The sequence below is a fragment of the Sycon ciliatum genome, chromosome 12 (genome assembly GCF_964019385.1).
Source record: "Sycon ciliatum chromosome 12, ocSycCili1.1, whole genome shotgun sequence".
Taxonomy (NCBI): Eukaryota; Metazoa; Porifera; class Calcarea; order Leucosolenida; family Sycettidae; genus Sycon; species Sycon ciliatum.
The window spans coordinates 12,802,200-12,822,536 of NC_088654.1; the positions used below are offsets into that span (position 1 = coordinate 12,802,200).

Sequence of the window (20,337 nt, forward strand, 5' to 3'; positions counted from 1 at the left end):
GCTATCCAAGAAGAGCTACAGAAAAAAAACTAAGTATGGGGTATAGGAGAATGTGTAGGTGAATGAGAGAGAGAGAGAGAGAGAGAGAGAGAGAGAGAGAGAGAGAGAGAAAGAAAGAGAGAGAGAGAGAGAGAGAGAGAGAGAGAGAGAGAGAGAGAGAGAGAGAGAGAGAGAGAGAGAGAGAGAGAGAGAGAGAGAGAGAGACAGACAGAGGGAGGGAGAGAGAGAGAAAGAAGGGGGGGGGGGGGAAGAGACTGAGATAAAGACAGAAGGATAGGAATTTGAGGAGCAAAATTTCACAAGAATTTTGGCGTCTGGGCTTGCACAAAGTTCTGCAATGTTCCTGCACAGTTTCTTTTTCGCAGGAGTTTTGCTCCTAAGAAGCAAGTGGTCTTGATCAAAACAAAGAAATTTATTTGTTGCGAGTAACGGCACCCTGTGATGAGCGCTCTTTGAATACTTCTTTCCATGGCCGTAGACTCATGGACAAACTGGTTGTCCTGTGCCGTAATGTGGCGCATCAAAACCATGTCCATCTGCAAATCAAAAAAAATCTCTTTTTTATTTTATCGTCTCCACCGTTTTTACATTGCATGAATAAAGTACACAAATGTCGGTTCAGCTAGTTGTATTGATTGCGGTTATCAAATTATTGTCTCCTCGCCGTGTGTTTCTTTATTTTACTTTGCTTTACTTCGGAAAATCCAAACGGGAATTTCTTTCCAATGACAAGGTAGCGAAGAGGGAAGAAAAAAAGAGAAAAAAATGTGTATGCACTGGAAATGATAGTCAGCTGGAGATCAACTCTCTGGCTGCTGGAGTGCTATAGCCAGCTGCGAGGAGCTCAGCAGGCAGTAGATCGGTGATGGCTCCGGATATGAAGCAACACGAGTTTCCATATCCAAAAACTAGCACTAGAAGATCAAGCGAAGGGTAGATCTACCGGATTGCAAAAGAAGACAAAACACTGCACGAGCGAGCTTCACCACCAGTCCACAATCAGCGAAACTTCTTCACGTTTTGTTCAACTTTTGCGTTCAAAGCTTCGAACGTTCGGGCAAAGTTTCGCATTTCGTGACATCAAACTAAATTGGCAGGAACGAATGGTCTGCAAAATCTCTCTTGAGAGAGAGAGAGAGAGAGAGAGAGAGAGAGAGAGAGAGAGAGAGAGAGAGAGAGAGAGAGAGAGAGAGAGAGAGAGAGAGAGGGAGAGAGAGAGAGAGAGAGAGAGAGAGAGAGAGAGAGAGAGAGAGAGAGAGAGAGAGAGAGAGAGAGAGACAGAGAGAGAGAGAGACAGAGAGACAGAGAGAGAGACAGAGAGAGAGAGAGAGAGAGAGAGAGAGAGAGAGAGAGAGAGAGAGAGAGAGAGAGAGAGAGAGAGAGAGAGTGAGAGAGTGTGAGAGAGAGACAGAGAGAGACAGAGAGAGACAGAGAGAGAGAGAGAGAGAGAGAGAGAGAGAGAGAGAGAGAGAGAGAGAGAGAGAGAGAGAGAGAGAGAGAGAGAGAGAGAGAGACAGACAGAGACAGAGAGAAAGAGAGAGAGTTAAGCTGTGTTCACAACTGGCGCGTGGACGCGGTACGCTTGCGGTTCATGCGTGCCCAAACCCGCGCTCAAGCTTTCACAAAAACAGCAATCCGAGTCGTATTTAGCACGTGCGACACCTTCGAGTACTAATGTTTTGATCCCACCATGTACGCTGGTACGCGTTTTTCCATTTCGGCGCGTGGCGCCCCAAAAGCCAACAAAAATACGCACAAACGCGTGGTTTCACGCATACACGTGCCAGTTGCGAACACAGCTTTATAGAGAGGGGGGGGGGGGGATAGAGAGACGGAGATAAAGACAGAAGGATAGAGAGGAATTTGAGGACCAACATTTCGCAAGAATTTTGGCGAGAGAGAGAGAGAGAGAGAGAGAGAGAGAGAGAGAGAGAGAGAGAGAGAGTCGAGTTACTTGTCTTTGCTTTAGGTCATGCAACCGACAGTCCTTTTTGCAGTCCTTTTCGCATGCGACCGCTGAATTGATGATATACCGCATATTGTGCAACTAGACTTGGGAGGGAATTGGACACCAATTGCACACAAAAATTACACTACAATGTGTAAATGGTAAGACTTGAGCTCTCGAGGAGCACAAGTCACAGGTAACCGTACAACTTTGAACTTTGTCAGCAACTCCTCTGCAACGCCCTTCCAAGGTTTGGTGCACGTAACTTGGCATATCACCTACTTCGAACTATCATTTTTAGTTCTGCTAGTGCAGCAGATAGAATCGAGGCTCCGTGACCTTGATATCCCGGCTGAGCCTGATGCTCTTACCCAAGTGCCCGAATAGCCGATGACTCAGGCTGGCGGGATACAGAACTTCTACAAAAAATTCACGGTTCGCGTCACACTCGGCTAGAGGCCGACGCATCCGTAGGAACGCCGCCACCGTTCAAGGATCAAGGCGCACATGCAGCTCCTAAAGCGGTGGGAGGTGAGGAGATGACACCCACCAAAGTAACTTCTACGTGATTTGCATAATAAATGTACGGTTACGCCGTGCAAAGATTAGCGTGCATCCTTGCACAGCGGGCCGCAGATGAAAAAAATGGAACCTGGCCAAAGTGCCCGACTGGAGCCAAGCAGATTGACGTCGAAACAAGCCTGGTTTCTGTAATGCATAGCGATTGTCGTCGTTTTCTCTCTATCTCTCTCTCTCTCTCTCTCTCACACACACACACACACACACACCTGTATTGTATGCGCATGCTCGTTCGAAATAAAATCAGTCCTTGTCCTGTCCCGCAATGGACTCCTGCGTGACTGGCAGGCCGAACATAACAGTTGCGAAATGAAGCAAGGTCTCTGGCCCAGCTCCCAGTCTGGACTCGCCTCGGAGTTCACTCGGACACAAGCAAGACGTATCCAATGACACTATACGTCTGGCAAAAAAACACAGTTTAAAACACAATAGCTTACCGATAGTCGTGACCGGTCGTCTGTGCGGCATCAGACCGAATGTGTAGTTGAAGATGCCTCGGCCGTGGAAAAGCGGTGGTGAGAAGCCCATCGTCTTAGTGAAGCGCTTCTGCAACTCTCTCAGCCTGGAGCCGGGCGGATTGGGAACCTGATTATAGATATCATTCTCGCCGAACGAGAACGTTGGCACCAGAGAGGCTCTGTGCAGACAAGAGGTAGATACACGCACGCACGCACCCACACGCACCCCCCCCCCCCACACACACACACAGACATGCACGCAAGCACACGCGCGCGCACACAGACACACACAGGCACACACACACAGACGCATGCACACAGGGGTCTCGCAGGTTTCCTAAATGAAAATTCCAGGATTCTCCACGTCAAAGCGCAGATGGGATTCCATGGTGTGATGAAGATGATACCCCCCCCCCCCCCCCCCCCAAACACACACACATACACACACACATCGAACACACTTTGTGTACGTCCATCGCAAGAGCGTCTAGCTACTTCCGAACACAACCCGGAGGTGCCAGCCAGAAGCAACCACTTACCCGGACATCATCGCCAGCTTGACGAAACCCCGCCGCGATGCCAGCGTCAGATCGGCACAGCCGGGCCGCGCATCCAACGCCTCTGCCGCACCGCCCACGACGATCGCAATGGACGTGCCGTGTTCCAGGCAGTGCAGGCAGCTGTGCTTGGACACGGAGCACAGGCCCTGCGCCATGAGCAGGTCGCGCCAGATGGGCATGTCGAACTGGACGTCGAGCGTCATCAGGCGCACATCCACGCCCGGGAACAGGCGGTCGAAGCCGGTCACGTCCGTGGTGAAGTTGCACACAGCGCCCGCGCTGCCCACGCCGTGCGGATGGCAGCCGAACACGTACGGCACGCTGGCATCAAGGCCATTGTCGTTGTCGCTGCGCAGCGCGATCGGGAAGTAGTCGCGGAAGTAGCGCCACACGGCCAGCCGGCGCATGAAGCGGAACGGACGGCCGCCGTTGAACGGAGTTTGTTTGTCCCAGTGGAACACCCAGAACAGGTAGAGGATCACGAACGGCGTGAAGAACGGATTCAGCGCGAACAGCACTAGGGCGAACCACGAGGACACGTGGCCGACCAGAAACAGCAGGATGAACAGTAGGACGCTCGCCGTCTGCAGGCGCCTAGACAGCGGGATGGAGATGGGCGCGAACTTGATCGCCATGGTGGCCTGTCCAACCTCTCTGCCTCTCTACCCAGCTTTTGGTCGGAATTTTAAGGAAGCTTGCGGTGACAATGTCCACGACGTACAACACAGCACCAGTCCCAGACTGTAATTGGTTCGCAAATAATTGTAAATAAATTTAGGGTAGAGACTCGAGCTTCAACAACTCGCAGACTGATCGCTCGCCGCTGGAACTAATCCAAACAACTGAAGATCGGGACTGCTGAGAGTTTCCTATGAACTACTAAAAGTGCTATTGTGCAACATGTCTAGTATCAATAGTATCAATGACTTCTGCTGATCTGGAATCTTTGGAAGCAGTTTTTGAAGAAGTCTGCACATTCGAAAGGTTATGCTTCCAAAGGTCACACATCGAAGCGCTGCACGCATATCATCAAGAGTACATAACCCCCCGGGGGTTATGTACTCTTGATATCATGCATCGCGTATGCATGCATGCACGATTCAAAAAGCTGCCCGTGCGCGCATGCATGCACGATTCAAAAAGCTGCACGTGCACAAAAAAAAGAAACAGGGAGTAGTAAAAATACAGCGTATTTTACTACTCCCTGGTCAGAACTGGACTGTTGACGGGGGTTTCCCCAGAGGCAGAGGTAGACCATGTACCACCACTACACTCTACAGCCAGGCACCAGTGCAGTGCAAGTCTGCAGTCAAAAACAACCAAGGCACGAACACAATAAATTTTAAATAATCAAATCCTGGGCCTACGTACAACCCATTTTCTTCTTTCTCGGCAGCGATGTCGAGCAACAAGATGAGCGTGAAGCCAACAGATGCCCTCCTTCACTCTTCGCCTCACCCAACAAAGGCATCCAAGCCAACCGTCGGAAGTCACTGCTAAGCCAAGTTTTGACCAGAAATTAACGTGTTTTTATAATAAAACATTGATTACTCGGATTTAGCAGCTAGGAGAATCACTCGACGAGAGAGAATTTCCAATGGATGAGCTGCGAATATCTGCTGAGGACTTTGAGCGCTTGATTGCAGAGGTGACGCCATGGCTTGCAGAGTGCGTGCGCCGCAGTGACACTGGCCCGACGAGCTTCATGGACTCTCTGGATGGCGAGGTGCAGGAACGCGACCGCGGCAGGACATTAGCAAGCAAGTAAGAATATTCTCTTTTTTAGACGAATCTTTATTTCAGGATATCCCAAAGGTCATAGCCTATTCCGGAGATAGGCAGTGCGGCTGTGTCCGATAGATAGCTGGATAGTTGTTCATGGATTTTACCATCATTATCCAGGGTCGTCGACAGACACGCTGCAGTCCCTACGGTGTTGGCGCGCGCGGTATGTCCGTCCCACTCGTTGTCATGGGTGCCCTGTGAATCAATAAAATGCTCTGATTTGGGCTCTAGTTTTCTAAATTTCTCACAGGAGCCCTGCCCACCCCACGAGTAAATTGCACGTCAGGTAGCTGACCGTACCACCCCAAAATACCTTCCTACATCCCTGTAATATCAAATGGGCTACACACACTTGTTCAGGGGAGTCGGAAGGTATTTTAGTGTGGTACGGTCATCCATCTGAAGTACAATTTACTCGTGGCGGAGGGGTTGCTGAGCGAACATTTTCTGGAAATTTACAGCCCAGATCAGTGCATTTATTGATTCAGGGCGTACCTGGGACAAAGAGTGGTACGGTCAATACGGAGGATTAGCAAGACGAAGTTCGCGTTCGCAAACAGTTTTCAGTTCGCGAACTGGATGGCGAACTTTCGCATTTTTCGTTCGGAAAAGTAGCCGCAACACGAATCGCGGATTCGTGTCAGAGCAGTCATAAATTTACCACGCTGTACTGTCTGTACACAATGTACGTCGTGTCAACGTCATGCATGTGCGAATTCTGTTTGCTAATCCTTCTCATAACGCGAATTCCGTACCTGAGTTCGACTTTCCTTGGAGAGCGAACGCGAATTTCGTCTCGCTAATCCTTCGTAATACCGTAGTGACCGTACCGTGTTTGACACCCCTATTGTTAGTACTGTGTGTTGCAACTTGCAGCAGTGCTGACAAATAAGTGGAAAACTATGTTCAAATAACACACAGAATTTGGACGCGGTACCACAAAGTTGATGGGCGCTAAGTTAAGTCCGGCTGATCGCTAAGGATCCCCCCCCCCCCCCCCACGTCACACGCACACTTAACCCCTGACAGGCAACTGATTTCTTGTCCACTGTAAGGGCTTTGACGTAAGCAAAACTGCGTCGGGAGAGCTTACAGTAAAACCTGTAACTAACGACCACCCCTCGGGGCCAGATAAAGAGGTCTTTAGTGGCAGGTGGTCCGTATTTAGAGGTTTGCACCGCACAACCATACATGAATGTGAGACCGTCCGTGCCTGGCGAAGTGGTCTGTGGTAGCAGGCTGGTCGCTAGCCGGTCACGGTGGTCTTTAGTCACAGGTTTTACCAAGAGTCCATAACCCCCAGAGTGTGCAACACGCGATTGGGTCTTGTCACGACTCGTTTTCAACATTACGTCATTTTCATGCACATTTTCATGTAGCGAATGTCGCGGCCTGCACGCGCAGCTACATGAAAATGACGTAATGTTGAAAACGAGTTGTGACAGACATTTATGTGGCGTTGCACACTCTGGGGGTTATGGACTCTTGGTTTTACTGTATAACATGTTTGTAAATATGCTAGCATTGCCAGGCTGTGCTTAACCATACACTGAGTCTTCACAACATTCTCCAAGCAGTCTCAGTGCCGTACACCAATCACTGAAAAAGGAGTAAAATAAAATCATCTGAATTGAAGAAAAAGAAAAAGAAAAGGGGTTTTGTCAACTGACAACTGCACTATTCCGTTGCTATTCACACCCGGCGCATGCGCTGAATTGACCGAATGTGAATTGACCGCTTGGAGACGGTACTGTGAAGATGCACGGATATAACGGACGGCAGGGTTCTAGCCAGGTCAAGATACCGTATTTTTCCCATTGAACATACACGCCTCCAATACTAGTACGTCTCCAATTGTCACAGTAGTATATGTTGAGTGTGGATCAAAATATAAATGGACACGTCTCTACCAATAGTACATGCCGGAATGATGTGATGGGCACTACTGGGGTAGAGATACCAGGGTGCACCTTACTTCGTTTTTCTTACCCATTTTTCGTCTTTGTGTCTTTGTACACTGGATTTACCATGGTTTGATGCATTTACAGCCTTACAGTATCATCATCATGAGTTGTTTGCCACCCGACCCAGGCAATCAATCTTTCGAGAAACAGTAAAAGTACACCGGTCTCCAATACTAGTACAGTCTCCTATAGCAGTACAGGTCTGACCACCTTTTGAAAAAATGAAAGTAACTGTGTGTGTGTTACTGTACATATTTTGGGGATAATACGGTAGTAGAGGGGTGGGACGGAAAACATTGTTTACCGGTATGTGGACCGATTTTTTCTTCCTGCCTTTTATTTCCTTTCCTCCTTTGCAATTATTGTCTGCATGCTTTCCTTCCATATCCGCCGTCCAAGAAAAAGGTTGACTTTGAAAAAAACAAAAAAGTTTATACAGTGGAGATCGGATATACACGACCTTGAATATAACGACAAATTGAGTTTAGCGACACAATTCTGTTGCCCAAGTCGTTTAGTAAGTCCTTTGCGAAGATCGGGTTTAGTGACAGATCGAATAGTGACATTTTGTTCTCTCCCCAAGGAGTGTCGTTTTATCCAATCTCCACTGTATATGGAAAAAAGAAGAAAAAAAAAAAGAGGGGTGGGCAGGGGATACAGTTACTCCGTGACCCAGTTTTCCATTTGCCAAAACTGTCTTGCCATTGAGTTCTTCGCATGCAAGTTATAACCTGAACGGTATCAGCGCGGTCATCAGTTGGCTATAGTTCTTTATGAGTTTTTTTGGAAGGCTTCGAGCAAGTGCGGCTTGGAGTCACAGTTTGTAGCAGAGTTATCTTGCTATAGCCATGAGCTGGTCCTTTGTGTGGTTTGGGTGTGTGCTGAGGCAGACACACGCCTCTACAGAACATGAACCGACTACAGTCCATTCAGAAAAAGATGATATCCTAGCTTTTGGCCATAAATGGGTCAAATTTTGAGTTTTTGTCACTTTTTTTGGCAATCCCCCATGGAATGCTCTTCCAATTGTGTTTTTGAAGTCTATTTCTCCAAAGAGCAAGCCATAACAAGAATAGGATTTCGGCCAGGTTTTGCCCCCAAAGCACTGAATTGGGGAAAAGCCATGGAAATTCAACCCGCGCACTCCACTTGCAGAACAGTACATTTGCGGTTCAAACCCCAGTTGAGGTATCTTTTTTGGACCCTTTTTCAATTTTCGAATCTCGCGGCACTGACAAAATCACCAAACTCTCCAGAGCCAGCGCTCATCCTTTTCTGAATGGACTGTAGTGGGGTAATTGCGACTACATTTTCGTTGAATGGCGTGAAGAAACAGAGAAATCAACAAATGAGTAGAGGAGCACCACATTTTCACAAAGGGGGGGGGGGTCAATCAGAGTAGGGTGGCGCTGCCCCGCACTCCTTTGGCTAGAACCCTGGGATGGCTACAGTTGAGTCTGCGTGTACTGAGAAACTGAGAAATGTGCCTCTGCTTATCCCATTGTCACTGACTCTGTAGGCTGCGCGAGGAACACGCACCGGAGACCGGGCAGCGGCTGGACTCCCTTATGGACACGCTGTGCAACGTGGCGGCGAGAACTGGTCGCAACGGCGGCAGCGCCGCCTTCTGTGCGTACGTGCCGACGGGCGGACTACTGCAGACGGCCGTGGCCGACCTGATCGCCGCCGCGCTGAACCGCTCCACGCCGCTGTTCATCTCTAACCCGGGCCTGGTGCAGCTGGAGTTCAACGCGCTGTCCTGGATGGCGCAGCTTGTGGGCTACGATCCGGACGTGGCGTTCGGCTCGTTCTCCTCCGGCGGCTCAATGGCCAACTTCATTGGCGTTCTCGTGGCACGGCGCAAGCACCTGCCGGAGGAGAATATAGCCACGGGCGCTGTCATGGCGACGAGTCAAACGCACAGCTGCATCGGCAAGGGCCTGATCATGGCCGGCTTACCTCGGTCATCACTCTGTCTCGTCGAGTGTGATGAAAAGCTCAGGATGTGTCCGGCAGCGTTGGAAAAGTGTATCGTGGCGCAGAGAAATGGCGGGCGTGTGCCGTTCCTGGTTGTGGCCAGTGCGGGCACGACGAGTACAGGAGCTGTCGATGATCTGCGAGCGCTGGCCAGCGTGTGCAAGCGTCATGGCGTGTGGCTTCATGTCGACGGTGTGTACGGTGCAGCGTTTAACCTGACGCAACGCGGTCGTGAGCAACTGGATGGCCTGGAAGAGGCCGACTCCATTGCCATAGACCTTCACAAGTCGTTCTTTCTGCCGCAGGCCACAGGACTGCTGATGGTCAAAGAGAGAGTCTACCTGAAGCAGGCATTCGCGCTCGATCATCAGCCGGCCTTCCTACCGGACGTAGACCAGGACGACCGGAACTTCCTGGACCACTCGCCGGACCTGACGCGTCCGTGCTACGGCCTGCGTCTCTGGTTTCCGCTACAGCTGTGCGGCCTGGGCAGGTGGCGCGCGGCACTCGACGACCGGCTGGACTGGACGGGCGAGTTTGCGGACGGTCTGCGGGCCATGGCCAGGATTGGCATCGAGCTGACGACCGAGCCCAGCCTTACAATTTTAACGTTTCGCTACGCACCCACACATGAGGACGATAGCTCATCAGTCATGGCTGGCAATGTCAGTGCAGGTCAAGTTTCATCGGGCGTGTGCCGTTCGCAGCGGCTCCGCGACGCGAATCAGAAACTCCTCCGCTTCATCAACGGCCGTGATCACATTTTCTTGTCGAGCACGATCCTGCCCGGTGGTGAGGTGTTTGTCCTTCGCGCGTGCATTCTTCACGTCCGTCTCACGCGACAGCGGCTACTCGACGGACTGCAGGACATTCGCGATGGCGTTGCTGAGATACGTGCTTCAGCATCGGCTGCTGAGCTCACGGAGTCTACCCAGGTGATTGAATGAATGAATGATTCATTATTTATTGATTGATTGGTGGATTGCACTGTGATATTCAAATTCACCCAAACTCCCAAATGAACAGTAATGCTCGGTGTTGTAGCAAACGGCAACAGGATGTACCCCATCCGGTCCAGTATGGTTCTACGAACATCACCGGAGTTCAGCAAAATAAATTGTAAGTGAGAGTGCTATCTGTTTTAGAGCATGGATTGGATTATCCCATGCGTCTGAAGCTTGCACTGTTGTTTCTCCCCTCCTTGCCTCGCTTTCCCTTGTGTCCAGATCACCTGTTTTGGACCACCAGTTGCCTGATGACGAAGCCGATAACGCGAAACTAAGAGTTGCAACATAGCTTCTTTTTTTCTCTGCAGTACTGTATTTTAGATCCTAACTATGCCTATGCGGGGAAGTGAGGTTGTTTGTTATATTTTCCTTGTTGACCGAGTCTTCACTCTTCTTCATGCAACTGGAGAAATTAATGTGTCGATACTGCTTCTCGATTTTCTCCTTTCCTTTTTCAAATTATTTATGCATCTCTGCCCGCGGGACCGGGCAAGAAGCTCTTGCTTATGTTCAGACATTTGAATGAACGAATAGAAGAATTTAGAAGTTGCGACTTCGGCGATATTAGTTATGAAGTTGGTTGTTCCAACGAGGTACACACACTGCCTGCCAAACTTGACACTTGACTGACTCACGACGGCCATCCGGAGCACACGAGGAGCACGTCGCCACTTCCACTCGGCAAACCTGCAAGAAAGCACTACTCCGTGCTCAATTATAGTGTTACGGGGAATTCACCCATCATCAGTTGAGCTTGAGTAGGCCCAAGTAGTGCCGGATGGCAGCCGTGAGTCAGTCAAGTGTCAAGTTCGGCCGGAACCGTATGTTCCTCTTCGGAACTACATAACTGGATACAAGAAGGTTCTCTGTGATGGGAGTCTGCACTTCTCAATACGTAATACTATGTAATTGCTTGATCCAATGCTGTAGACAGCAAGCTGTTTCGGCTACTAGAGATCATCAGTACATACCGTATAATTGTCTGAGTAAATTGGATCCCCAAATGCATCAATTTTAAAAGATCTCAGAAGAAATTTCAAATTCTTTTCGAACTGTTCTTACTGTCAGGATGCATCAATAATGCAGGTGGTGAAAACACAGGTGGTGAAAACACAGTTAGTTTTCGGTGAACACCGACTTATAGGTACTAGGTGAGCAGCGAGGGCATCATGGTTCATGGTTCGGAGAAGCATTTTCCTATTGGGAAAATACTCTTTCCCTTTCAGTCACTAGCGACTGTAACCATGGTAACATGCTCAATGCACACACAATGACACATACACACAGCCACTGGCTGAGACTGTGCAGAGACTGACAAGGAAGAGTGTTGCCTAGCGGCAGTAGCCTGCCTTGATTTGTGTTTTTGGCTATTAAATATTAATAATAAGTATCTAATATTGACTTCGTACTTGGTCAGTATAGGAAATAAAAGCCGAGTAAAAGACCGAGGCGAAGGAAATAAAAGCCGAGTAAAAGACCGAGGCGAAGCCGAGGTCTTTTACTCGGCTTTTATTTCCTATACTGACCAAGTACGAAGTCAATATTAGATTTATCACGACAAACAGTCCTTATTTCAAATTCCAGAACAATAACCTCATGAATCCCGGTTTTATGATTGCACAACCGTTGCACCACCACCTACTGGGCTACTCATGCAGTGACAATGCTGCACTAGGCACCGTTCAACTGCGCAACCCCTACGCAGTCAAATATAAGCAGTCAATATAGCCCTAAGGAGTGAAATATGCAGGAATATTTGACTGCTAAGGTATGGCAAAAATCTATGTGAGTCAATACTAATAAGGGAGTGATAATTTGGAAAGGATTGGGAGAACTTCATATTCAAAGGATCAGTTGGGGAAGTGAACTGCTTGAAAAGAGAAAAAAACGCCAGACCCACCGTGGTTGGTCCCCTGGGGGAGGGAAAAAGACCCAAGTGCCATCAGTATGTGTGGCACGTGTTGTGAGCTGCCTTTGGAGTGAAAAACTTGTCAGCGCCTTCTAGGTTCAGCCTGGTCCCATAGCTCAGTGGTTGGAGTGATAATTATTAATAATTATTATCGATGCATCATGCCATGTAGACTGTAGTCTACCATGTACATGTGTCATGTATGCCATGGTCGACATGACGTATCAAAGACTGAGCGCCGTGATCGTGACTTCTTTTCCAGGTTCCAGGAATTTGGAAATGGTAAAATCGGTGTGCATTTCCTGATTTCCTGATACGACGTCGACGGTACGTAATAAATAGTTGCTATTTTCGTCCGGGCCTTGGGTAGCCTGTACCGGCGAAGAGAAAGGTGACTATTGTCTAAAATATTGATTGTAGCACACGGGAAAATTGTTCCATGACCCTGCAATGGACGAGCTTGGCATATCGCCCGAGTCCTTTCAGGAACTGTTGGAAAAAATCACTCCGTTGATGCTGCAGTGCATTCGGGACATCGACGATGGGCCGACTTGCTTCATACGCTCACTGGAGGACAGCGCCGACTCCGTGGACTTGGCCAAGCAGCTAGCTGCAAAGTGAGACAACCAGTCCACACACTTTATTCTGCAGTCAGCAATGTACAGCACTGTATCTGTTTTGGACCGCGATCCAGAAGTTCCTGAGTGCATGACGGGAACCTCGGAGTTGTGCAAACAATCATCATTCCTGTTTTACGATGGTCCTGAGATAATGTAACAATGGGTGCGTTCGATTACACACATTTCGGTTAATTCTAGAATTAGTTATGACGGATGCACTGATCGATTACCCAAATTCCGTCGTCAGAATCGTCCCCCCGATTCTGAAGAGAGGGCGGAATTGCTAATTCTCCCGCCAGAATTGACGCACACGCCACGCTATAGGTTCACGTTTGCGCGAGGGTGTACGGGATCCCACGTGATCCCCTTTTACGATTTTTACGTGTAGTCGTTCGTTTACATGGCCGCAATCCCTTCATTCTGTTCCGATTCGAAAAATAATTACCTGGGTCCAGCATGTGTAATCGAAAGAGCCCAATGTATCACAGACGGGACTGTAAAACTTGACTTTGAAAGGGCACGCATTTACACGATCATTTCAAGGGCATCACTAATATGGACTTTATGACGTGATTATTATCTAATTTCTGCAGCTAGTCAACTGTACGCATTTTATGATTCTCATGTTGTTCCCTGTCTTTATGCAGGGTCAAGGAGGAAAGTGTTCCGGAAACGGGGGAAGACGTCGCCGACATACTCCACGTGCTCTGCGACGTGGCCGCGCGCGGAGGAAAGAACAACGCGAGCGCCGGCTTCTGCGCGTACGTTCCCACCGGTGGTCTTCTGCAATCGGCCGTCATCGACCTCGTCAGCGCCATCCTGAACCGGGCCACGCCCCGCTTCCTGTCCAGCCCCGGTATGACGCAGATCGACTCGAACGTCATCGCGTGGATGGCTAGTGTCGTCGGTTACGACCCAGCCAAATCGTTCGGCTCGTTCACATCCGGTGGCAGCATGGCTAACTTTGTCGGCATTCTGGCGGCGCGGCGCAAGTACCTTCCCGAGGAGCAGATCTCCCAGGGTGCTGTCATGGCGACGAGTCAAACGCACAGCTGCATCGGCAAGGGTCTGATCATGGCCGGTATACCTCGGTCATCACTCTGTCTCGTCGAGTGTGATGAAAAGCTCAGGATGTGTCCGGCGGCGCTAGAGAAGTGCATCGTGGCGCAACGAACTTCCGGTCGCAAGCCGTTCCTGGTGGTGGCAAGCGCTGGCACGACGAACACGGGAGCTGTAGACGATCTGCGTGCCGTGTCCGCAATCTGTCGGCGCCACGACGTGTGGCTGCATGTCGACGGTGTGTATGGCGCTGCGTTCAACCTGACACAATTCGGCCGTGAGCAACTGGATGGGCTGGAAGAGGCCGACTCCATTGCCATTGACCTTCACAAGTCATTCTTCCTGCCGCAGGCTACAGGATTGCTGATGGTCAAAGACAGATTCTACCTGAAGAATGCGTTCACTCATGATGTCCAGGCGCCATTCCTGCCAGAGTTAGCGGCCGAGGAGGACAATTTCCTGGATCTGTCTCCCGATTTGACGCGACCGCTCTATGGGCTGCGCCTCTGGTTTCCGTTAAAGCTATGCGGGATCAGGAAGTGGCGTGCGGCTCTGTATGAGAGGCTTGACTGGACGGCCGAGTTTGCCGACGGGTTGCGCAAGATGTCCGGCATCGGAGTTGAGCTGACGACAGAGCCCAGCCTGACAATTCTTACGTTCCGCTATGCACCACCAGCTGTCCAGTCACAAACAGCGGGCAGCAGTAGCGTTGTGCAACCAGCGCCGCAGGCGAGTACGGAGCGTCTCGCGTATCTGCGCACGGAGAACGAAAAGCTCCTCGTGTTCATCAACTGCCGTGGCACCATCTACCTGTCAGGGACGACTCTTCCAGACGGCCGCTACGTGATCCGCGTGTGCGTTCTCAACATACGCCTCACGCACGGGCGGCTGATGAAAGGTCTCGCCGATATCTCCGACGGAGTGAAGCACATCGCAGCACATGTCTAGCCATTGTTCAGTTGACGCAGCGAGTTGACCTGTATAATTGAGCCAGGAGCAACTCTCTCTCTCTCATGCATCGAGAGACTATCCCCAAAATATATAATATATAACCTATGAAAAGGACCAATATACTAGTATTTTGTACACAAAAATAAATTATTTCAAAAATTTCAAGTCACTTGGATATGTAACTCATTTGTAAAGAACTTTTTATTCGCTGAGAAATTGGGAATATAATTCTAGTATTTTACTACTAGCAATCTTCCTAATGGCTAATGTGTGTTTGAGAGGAGGTCAAAGGACACTTCAACTCACTAGTATTACAAGTACGGAAGCAGAGAGCTCGAGCGGTCATGCTTGCAGCAACATCATTCGTTCGTAAACGCACTTTGCAACAAAATTTTGTAGATTTTCGGCGATTCTCAAAGGAGCCCTCTAAATTCGGCGACAAGCGTAACGATTTTTCGATAAGCCTCGTTTTCGGCGAATTTTTCGGCTGGCAGGTTTGTGAAAGGCTAGTCATGAGTACCTAGTATAGTATAGCATGCACAACCGTTGAAAGAACAGGGTATGGCATGGCCGGACCAATCCTAGACTGCTCCCTCCTAACTATCCACCGACGTAAACAGAACATAATAATGATATTATCGTTTTATCTGTACAATCGGAGTAGCGACACGGAACAAAAGCTGGTGGAGGATACTGAGTCATTAGGCTTTTGCCTGTTTTGATTCCGACTTTAATAATAAAGTATACAACAACAACAACAACAACAACAACATTCAGCAACCCTACGCCTACAACACATCTATGTGCCGGGAAAAAGCCAACAGCCTTCTAACTTGGAAAGCTCAAGTAAGGCAACATCCAATGAGTGGGATGCCAATGTTTTGTCAGATTTAAAAGTAAAACCGGTAAATAAACTAAATAAATAGGTGAATACATGTGTTGCTGCACGCTACAACCTCTTCTTAAGGTCAATACATGTTTTAACCTCATCGCAATGTACATGTATGTACAGTGTCTATCGATGAAGACAATAAAAAGCTGAGTGAAGAAATCGAGGAGAGAACAATGGAGAAAGGTTTGAGCTTTGCACTGAATGGTGCAACACTCATCACACATCTTCATTGTACCAATGAATATCTTACAGCATAGGACTGAGTGTTTTTTTTTTTTAAATAGAGGTTGAAAACCAGCGTATTAATTAAGGAGATTCTCCAATAACCTCTACAGCTGCTCTGCGATGTGCTTTGCTCCGTCGGAGATGTCGGTGAGGCCTTTCATCAGACGTTCCCGTGTCAAGCGTATATTGAGTACGCAGACACGAATCACGTACCTGCTCCCGGGCAGTGTAGTGGCCGACAGAAAGATGTTGCCGCGGCGGTTGATGAACACCAGGAGACGTTCGTTGACCTGGCGCAGATACGCGAGATGCTCCTCACTTTGCCGGTCTGGCTGCGTAGCGCCACGGTCACCCGTTGCTGCAGAACCGACCGGTGGTGTGTAGCGGAACGTAAGAATTGTCAGGCTGGGCTCTGTCGTCAGATCAACTCCGATGCCGGACATCTTGCGCAACCCGTCGGTAAACTCGGCCGTCCAGTCAAGCCTATCGTCCAGAGCCGTACGCCACTTCCCGATCCCGCACAGCTTTAACGGAAACCAGAGGCGCAGCCCATAGCAGGGCCGCGTCAAATCGGGAGACATATCCATGAAATTGTCTTCCTCTGCCGCCACATGCGGGAGGAACGGCGCGTGGACATCATGGGTGAACGCGTTCTTCAGGTAGAATCTCTCCCTGACCAGCAATAACCCTGTTACTGTTGGCAGAAAGAATGACTTGTGAAGGTCTATGGCAATGGAGTCGGCCTCTTCCAGGCCATCCAGTAGCTCACGACCGCGTTGCGTCAGGTTAAATGCTGCACCGTACACACCGTCAACATGCAGCCACACATCATGGCAACGACAGATTGCCGATATGGCGCGCAGATCATCGACGGCTCCCGTGTTCGTCGTGCCTCCGCTTGCTACCACCAGGAACGGCTTGTGACCGGAACTTCGTTGCGCCTTGATGCACTTCTCTAACGCCGCTGGACACATCCTGAGCTTTTCATCACACTCGACGAGACAGAGTGATGACCGAGGTATGCCGGCCATGATCAGACCCTTGCCGATGCAGCTGTGTGTTTGACTAGTTGCCATGACAGCGCCCTGGGAGATCTGTTCCTCTCGAAGGTACTTACGACGCGCCGCCAGAATTCCTATAAAGTTGGCCATGGAGCCACCTGACGTGAAGGATCCAAACGACGTGACGGGGTCGTACCCGACAACACTAGCCATCCACGCGATGACGTTCGACTCGATCTGCACCATGCCGGGGCTCAGCAGGAAGAGCGGTGTCACCCGATTCAGGATGAGACTGACCATCTCCAGGATCACAGCGTGAAGCAAACCACCGATGGGAACGTATGCGCAGAAGCCTGCACTGCCGCTGTTGACTCCTCCACGAGCGGCAACATTGCAGAGCGAATCCAGTATGTCGGCAATCGCTTTCCCCGTTTCTGGGACCCTCTCCTCTTTCATTCTGCGCACACATAATCCAGAATGACATCACAGAGAAGCAAACAGAAAGATCGTACTCACTAGGATCATTTATATAGTACGCAACCCGTCTTTGTTGTCCTACAAAGACAACCGCATAGACTGACACGCTATGACGTGCCAGCATCTCCAGAGCGCAACTGCCAGTATCTCCACACAGTGGAATTTTTGGAGCAATATCCGCCAATGGGTAGTTACTGGTCGTTGCCCTGGATAGCTGCCAACACAACAAAACACCTATTTAAAAAAGTGTCCAGTAGCCTGGGGCAGGGGTGGGCGGATCATGCTTGGAGGAGAAATGCACCTCCTGCGGAGCACCGAAATGGTGGCTGCAATTTCCTGGTTCATTCACGTGTACCAGAAAACGGAGCGTGTCTAATGAAGAGCGTCGTGTATAAGGCAAGAGTCACCACAGGTCCGAAGAAGAATGAATATGCTGGATTAACAGCAACAACATTCAAAAAACGCTAGCATAACGACCAATCATCATTCCGCCACAGACAACACGGGAAGGACACCCGCCTATCGCAGTACGTCTGGACAAAGAAGGATGAAGGGAAAGCATGTAGCATTCAATGGGCAGTCCACTGCAAAGCTGTGACCTACAACAACAAAAGCAAAAGGTGCGACTTTTGCCTGGCGGACATTTTGGCAATCGCGCAAACACCCAAGCATCTCTCTCTCTTAATTAAGTAATTAGTTAACAAGAGGAGTGAACTTGTGTCAAAGTGTCACCACGAGAATAAGTACTACCTTCGGAACTTCAAACCATCCACATGCATCACCTAAACAAGTACCAGACAACCGGCTCCAGTGCGTGTCACTTGAAGTAAATGTAGAATTTTCACCACTGCTGTCATTCACACCTTTCACTTTCAAAGTCATGCCGCGATGCAATCTTTCACAACTGTCATTTAGACTCATTTTACACTTTGGCTTTGTGGGTCCATAAACCAGTATCCAGCGTTACTCATTACTGGTCATTGTTCTCTGATAAGTGCGTGAAACTCGGAGTAAAAACATTAATTATTTTGTTTGAACAAACGGCGAGGAAATACAAATTGCAATTTCAAATTTGGACTTCACGGAGAATTTCAAAGTTTTAGGAAACTAGAGACCACATGCCACGTACTGCTCTTTTCTCTCCGAAACTCAACACTTGCAAGCCAGATATGAAAGAAAGAAAAAATCATCAGTCACACCACCAGGACCCGGGGACCCGGTGGTGTGACTGATGATTTTTTCTTTCTTTCATATCTGGCTTGCAAGTGTTGAGTTTCGGAGAGAAAAGAGCAGTACGTGGCATGTGGCCTCTAGTTTCCTAAAACGGCGAGGAGACAACAATTTGATAACCGCAATCAGTAGGTAATACAAGCTGGATCGACATTTGTGTACACTGTATTCATGTATTGTAAAACTGTGGAGACAATGTGCAATAAAACGATGAAAATTTTGTTCATCCCCTTATTATTTGCGCCAGTATACCCAATGCTGTAGCCAGCTAGTTTTAAAACAAAATGCAGAATTTTGAAAATTTCCTGTGGTTTTAAAGCGTTTTAACTTTAAGTCAGCCGGACTACTAAGTACTAGTACTATTAGTCGAAGTACATGACTGTACTAGTACCTGTAGTAGGCTGTACCTGTACTGTCATTGCACAAGCACCATGCATGCAGAGCTCTCCCCTAGCCTAGGCTAGCCTATCGCAAGAGCGCCCACACTTCGCACAGGCGATAGCTCATCGCTCTAGCGCCAGAGCAGAGACCCATAATAAGAGTAAGTTTTAGAAGCTACTCGAACTAGCCTACTAGTACTATTACTGGCCCAGTAGCGGCTTTACCGCGTAGATCTATGGATAAAGCAGCAGCAGCGCAGCCTGCAGTGCACGGGACATGTGTGTAGCGGGTATGTGCTGTGAAAGTGATCCCGACCCTGAGCCACAAGCGCCACATGCACAGGAGTCAAAGATCAAGTACAGTGTACAGGTTTGGTATGTACATAGTCATTCATGTATAATAATAATAATTATTATTATTATTAGATCGCGGTTACTCTCCTGCCATAAATATACTGGTATGCAACGTCGTTCACACGCACATGTAACTGAACTCACGCTGCAGCTAGCTGTTTGGCCTGCTCCACCGAGTCTGCACTGTTCTCAAGTGACTGAACAAAGGACGTCGGTCCCTCGTCGATATCTCGAACACACTGCATGATGAGAGGAGTGATCTTTCCTAGCAGCTCCTGAAAGGACTCGGGAGACAGGCGAAGCTCATCCATAACGCCAAAAACCACCGTTACAGGTGCTACACTGACGGTGGACCTATCACAGGCTTCGGAATGAGTTCAGATCATGGAGCTGTACTTCGTTTGAAGTAATAACGTTACTAATACTAATACTAGTAATAGCAACACTACAATCATGTAGTAGTAGATCCACTGCTTATGCACATGATGCACCCGGCATGGAAAAAGGAGAACAGCGGAAAAGAGAGGCATGTCATACTGCGAGTGTGAGTGAGACACAGCCATATGGCCATGTGCAAAGATAGTCCCACACCGGGCCACAGGTGGCACCGATCATGATGAAAGAATGCAGCCATTATGATTTATGTACATGACGTGTAGATCTACATTGTACATCGTATGATGAAGATCCACACCGGAAACGTGAAGCGAACATTCTTGCCTTCCATTTCTGGTACACTGTATGAGATCTGTCGAACTACATGTAGTTACTTGAGCACTACTACTACTAGCCACTACTCACTAGTGCTAGTTGCCATAAATGTACATGTAATTAATTGATAATGGCAATGCAAATTAGAAAGCACTTTGCGCTGAGAGCCAAACGTTCTGCATCTGTCAAGACTTGACTTGACTTGAGATTACTTCATGTCGCGTACGGGCGAAGTCGCAACCACTACTTC

At 48.9% G+C, this 20,337-nt stretch overlaps 4 protein-coding genes across 4 annotated transcripts in view; 2 read left to right on the top strand and 2 right to left on the bottom strand.

Moving 5' to 3' along the window:
- Nucleotides 1–4,507, bottom strand: part of LOC135828231 (2-acylglycerol O-acyltransferase 2-like) — a 5,382-nt gene extending 875 nt beyond the window's left edge. Inside the window, exons 1-2 of the mRNA XM_065340682.1 lie at nucleotides 3,525–4,507; nucleotides 2,965–3,164 (exon numbers count right to left, since the gene is read on the bottom strand). Of these exons, the coding sequence (XP_065196754.1) occupies nucleotides 2,965–3,164; nucleotides 3,525–4,180 (856 nt within the window). The 5' untranslated portion in view covers nucleotides 4,181–4,507. The remainder of the gene's footprint in view (nucleotides 1–2,964; nucleotides 3,165–3,524) is intronic.
- A 411-nt stretch (nucleotides 4,508–4,918) lies between these two features.
- On the top strand, nucleotides 4,919–10,829 carry LOC135828873 (aromatic-L-amino-acid decarboxylase-like). The gene is made up of 2 exons (XM_065341305.1): nucleotides 4,919–5,309; nucleotides 8,814–10,829. Exons 1-2 carry the CDS (start codon nucleotides 5,143–5,145, stop codon nucleotides 10,216–10,218), a joined length of 1,572 nt encoding a protein of 523 aa, XP_065197377.1. The 5' UTR covers nucleotides 4,919–5,142; the 3' UTR covers nucleotides 10,219–10,829.
- A 1,686-nt stretch (nucleotides 10,830–12,515) lies between these two features.
- Nucleotides 12,516–15,077, top strand: LOC135828874 (aromatic-L-amino-acid decarboxylase-like). Its single transcript, XM_065341306.1, has 2 exons — nucleotides 12,516–12,804; nucleotides 13,455–15,077. Exons 1-2 carry the CDS (start codon nucleotides 12,638–12,640, stop codon nucleotides 14,812–14,814), a joined length of 1,527 nt encoding a protein of 508 aa, XP_065197378.1. The 5' UTR covers nucleotides 12,516–12,637; the 3' UTR covers nucleotides 14,815–15,077.
- A 469-nt stretch (nucleotides 15,078–15,546) lies between these two features.
- LOC135828466 (aromatic-L-amino-acid decarboxylase-like) lies at nucleotides 15,547–19,894 on the bottom strand. The gene is made up of 2 exons (XM_065340916.1): nucleotides 19,521–19,894; nucleotides 15,547–17,392 (listed from the first exon to the last, which is right to left on the bottom strand). The coding sequence occupies exons 1-2, from the start codon at nucleotides 19,685–19,687 to the stop codon at nucleotides 16,039–16,041; spliced, it is 1,521 nt and encodes a 506-aa protein (XP_065196988.1). The 5' UTR covers nucleotides 19,688–19,894; the 3' UTR covers nucleotides 15,547–16,038.
- Between the last annotated feature and the right edge of the window lie 443 nt (nucleotides 19,895–20,337).

Coding starts and splice junctions, on each gene's coding strand:
- LOC135828873 (XM_065341305.1), top strand. CDS start 5,143: ATGGATGAGCTGCGAATATCTGCTGAGGACTTTGAGCGCTTGATTGCA. Junction 5,310..8,813: donor GGCAGGACATTAGCAAGCAA/GTAAGAATATTC, acceptor CTGACTCTGTAG/GCTGCGCGAGGAACACGCAC.
- LOC135828874 (XM_065341306.1), top strand. CDS start 12,638: ATGGACGAGCTTGGCATATCGCCCGAGTCCTTTCAGGAACTGTTGGAA. Junction 12,805..13,454: donor GCCAAGCAGCTAGCTGCAAA/GTGAGACAACCA, acceptor GTCTTTATGCAG/GGTCAAGGAGGAAAGTGTTC.
- LOC135828466 (XM_065340916.1), bottom strand. CDS start 19,687: ATGGATGAGCTTCGCCTGTCTCCCGAGTCCTTTCAGGAGCTGCTAGGA. Junction 17,393..19,520: donor GCCAAACAGCTAGCTGCAGC/GTGAGTTCAGTT, acceptor ATGTGTGCGCAG/AATGAAAGAGGAGAGGGTCC.